The 3235-nt window shown below is 68.8% G+C and overlaps 1 protein-coding gene across 1 annotated transcript; it reads left to right on the forward strand.

Annotated features, from left to right (window-relative positions):
• Nucleotides 1-1071: 1071 nt before the first annotated feature.
• GSX1 (GS homeobox 1) lies at nucleotides 1072-2255 on the forward strand (the record flags this gene model as incomplete). The annotated part of the gene is made up of 2 exons (XM_082305077.1): nucleotides 1072-1459; nucleotides 1900-2255. 2 exons carry the CDS (start codon nucleotides 1072-1074, stop codon nucleotides 2253-2255), a joined length of 744 nt encoding a protein of 247 aa, XP_082161203.1.
• Nucleotides 2256-3235: the final 980 nt, after the last annotated feature.

Raw genomic sequence — 3235 nt, forward strand, 5'->3', positions numbered from 1 at the left:
TGTGTTTCATGCTCGTTCTCATCGTGCGGGAGAAATAAGCCGTTTCCCTGCCGGTCCCCGCAGCCCCAGGGACTCCCCGGCGCAGTTGTGCGGGGCCGGCGCGGGGCCGGTGCGGGGCCGGCGCGGGGCCGGGGCCGGTGCGCGGCGGCGGGATGGCGGGTGTCACCGCTCAAACCGGGCAGAGGGACCGGGTGTAACGAGGTGCGGAGTGCGCCGGGCGCCTCTTCTCCCTCCGCTTAAGCGCTCGCCGGGGGTGCCGCCGGCACGGCGCGGTATCTGCCTGTCGGGGTTTCTGTACCCGCACCGGCGCACCCGCGCTGCCTGTGGCGCTCCGTGGCTGTTATCCGTGCCCAGGCGCCCACGCCCACGCGGGGGCCGGGCGGACGTCCCCGCCAGTGGAGCACTGGCCGGCACATCCCGGTGGCCAGGGGTCTCGCCCGACGGCGGCGACAGCGACAAGCGGCAGGTCCCGGCACCGGTCTGGGAACAAAGACGCGGGGCTGGGGACGGCGGCGGGCGCGGGGACGGGGACGGAGCAGCCCGGCGGCGAGGGGAGAGAGAGGGGAGGCCGGCGGGGCTGGGGGGCCGACCTGGTGCCACAGGTGGGAAAGGCGGCGGCGGGCTGGCAGGGGAAGCTGGCGCCGGCAGAGACCGCGGCTGCAGCCGGCAAAATAAACAAGGGGGAGCGGGCTGAAAGCTGGGCTGAAAGCGAAGGAGAGCGATAAAGAGAAAGAAAAGAATATTAAATCGCGAGAGAATGAGAAAATAACCCCGCCAAAGGGAGAGGAGGGGAGAGGCCGCCTGCTACGGCGTGGGTGGGGTCGACAAGAATAGAGTACATTATGCAGTTCATTTAGTTAACAAGGGAAATAATGAGGGAGCGTGCGGCGTGAATGCCAAGAGAAGAGGCACAGAAAGCCTATTGAGCGCCCCGGCGCCGCCATCACATGGCGCGGGCGCTATTTAAAGCGGGCGGGCGGGCGCCGTTCAGCACCACTCGGGCTGGCCAGCGGCGCTGCGCGGCTGCTGCGCGGCTGCTGCGCGGGCGCTGCGCGGGCGCTGCGCGGGGCCATGCCGCGCTCCTTCCTGGTGGACTCGCTGGTGCTGCGGGAGGCGGGCGAGAAGAAGGGCGAGGGCAGCCCGCCGCCGCCGCTCTTCCCCTACGCCGTGCACCCCTCGCACCCGCTGCCCGGGCTGCCGGCCGGCGCCTGCCACGCCGGCAAGGCCGGGCTGCTCTGCGTCTGCCCGCTCTGTGTCACCGCCTCCCAGCTGCACCCGCCGCCGCCCGCCATCCCCCTCATCAAGGCCTCCTTCCCCCCCTTCGGCTCCCAGTACTGCCACTCGCCCCTGGCCCGCCAGCAGCACTCCGTCTCCGCCGTCAGCGTCGGGCACGCACCGGCGCTCTACCAGGGCGCCTACCCGCTGCCCGACCCCCGGCAGTTCCACTGCATCTCCGTGGGTAAGAGGGGCACGCGTGGGGGGGGGGGGGGGGGGGGGGCGGGAGGCGCACGCCTGCATGCTAGCGGTGCGGGAAGGCGATGGGGATCCCGGGGCGGGGAGGCAGGACCCTGCACACGGGGCGGGGGGTCCCTGCCCTGCGCCCGCAGGCCGGACGGGGCGTCCCGGCACCTCTCGCTGCCCGTGCCCCGAGGGAGGCGCAGGGGAAGCCCCGCTGCTGCTGCCCGCCAAGCCTCCGACCCAGGCGGTGGGAACGGGGGGGAGGCAGCCCCGGCACCCCGTGAGCCCGGGCTGCAGCCCCGCAGCCGCTTGCCGGGCCGCCGGCTCCCGGGGCGGGAGGGTTGCGGCCCCGCAGAGCGGGCGGCGGGGGGGCGCAGCGGGGCCCGGCGGGTGCGGGGGCTGCGGGCCCGGCTGGCCCTGACGGTGCGCTCCGCTCCGCAGACAGCACGTCCAGCCAGCTGCCCAGCAGCAAGCGGATGCGCACCGCCTTCACCAGCACGCAGCTCCTGGAGCTGGAGAGGGAGTTCGCCTCCAACATGTACCTCTCCCGGCTGCGGCGAATCGAGATCGCCACCTACCTGAACCTCTCCGAGAAGCAGGTGAAGATCTGGTTCCAGAACCGACGGGTCAAGCACAAGAAAGAAGGCAAAAGCAGCTCCCACCGGGGAGGGGGGGCCGGCCACAGCTGCAAATGCTCGTCCCTTTCCACCACCAAGTGCTCGGAAGACGACGAGGACTTGCGCATGTCTCCGTCCTCCTCGGGGAAGGACGACAGAGGCCTCGCAGTCACCCCCTAGCCCCCCAACGCCCACCCCGGCTCCCCAGGAACTGTGGCGAGAGCAGGAGGGGGAGTCCTGCCTGCTCCAGTGCTGACATGCAGCCGAAGGATTTTATACCTTTTTGTATAATCTGTGTAATTTACGAAGGACTTTCTCGCCTTTCTAGACCCCCGGCCCATGGGGGCGGGTGTCCCTGCACCCTGTTGTAAATAAACTGCTCCCTAGGACCCCAGGCGTCCCCCAGTAGTGCTGTCTCACTTGTCTCCCCGCAGGCACAGCCCCGGGCCCGGGAGCCTCCCCGCAGACCCCTCCGCGCACCGGGACGGGTGCGGATGCTGCGCGGCGGCGGGCGGTGCGGGCCGCCCGCAGGGATGCTGCTGTCCCGGGGCTCCCTCCGGTAACTCGGGGGTGCCCGAAAGCCGGCGGACGGGGAGGGTCGGGGGCTGTTTGGGTTATTATCTTTTTCTTTTCTTTTTTTTTTTTTTTTTTTTTTTTCCTTTCCAAAATTGTTCTCGGTTTTGGTTTGACTTCGTCGCTGCCGGGCGCTCCGCTGTGGTTGTACCGTTCCGTCCCCTCCCTCTCCCCGGGAGATATTTATTTATTTATTTATGTGCAGAGAAACGACGATGGCGATGATAATAATGATGATGATAACAATAAAAGCTCGTTGGTGGTTTATTTCCCTCCTCTCACGTAGAAAGCAGCCGCTCGGGGTCCGCGGGCGTGCGCCGGGAGCATCGTCGCTCTCCATCCCTCTCCGCCGTAGCCCGGCACCGGGACTCGCCCGCCCCGGCGAAGGCGGCTGGCCGGGACTCCCCCTTCCTCCGGGCCGCGCTGAAGGTACGGGGTGCGGGGGACCCCTGCCCCCTGTCCCGGGGGCTCTCTCGGTCCTCCCCGCGAAGCCGAAGGTCGGGCTGGAGTCCGGCTCGGCTGAACACCTTTCCCTTCCCATTTGCAAGTCTGCGGGAGAGACATACACCATATGCATGCACCTATAC

The sequence above is a fragment of the Platalea leucorodia genome (assembly GCF_965183815.1).
Source record: "Platalea leucorodia genome assembly, chromosome: 2".
Lineage (NCBI taxonomy): Eukaryota > Metazoa > Chordata > Aves > Pelecaniformes > Threskiornithidae > Platalea > Platalea leucorodia.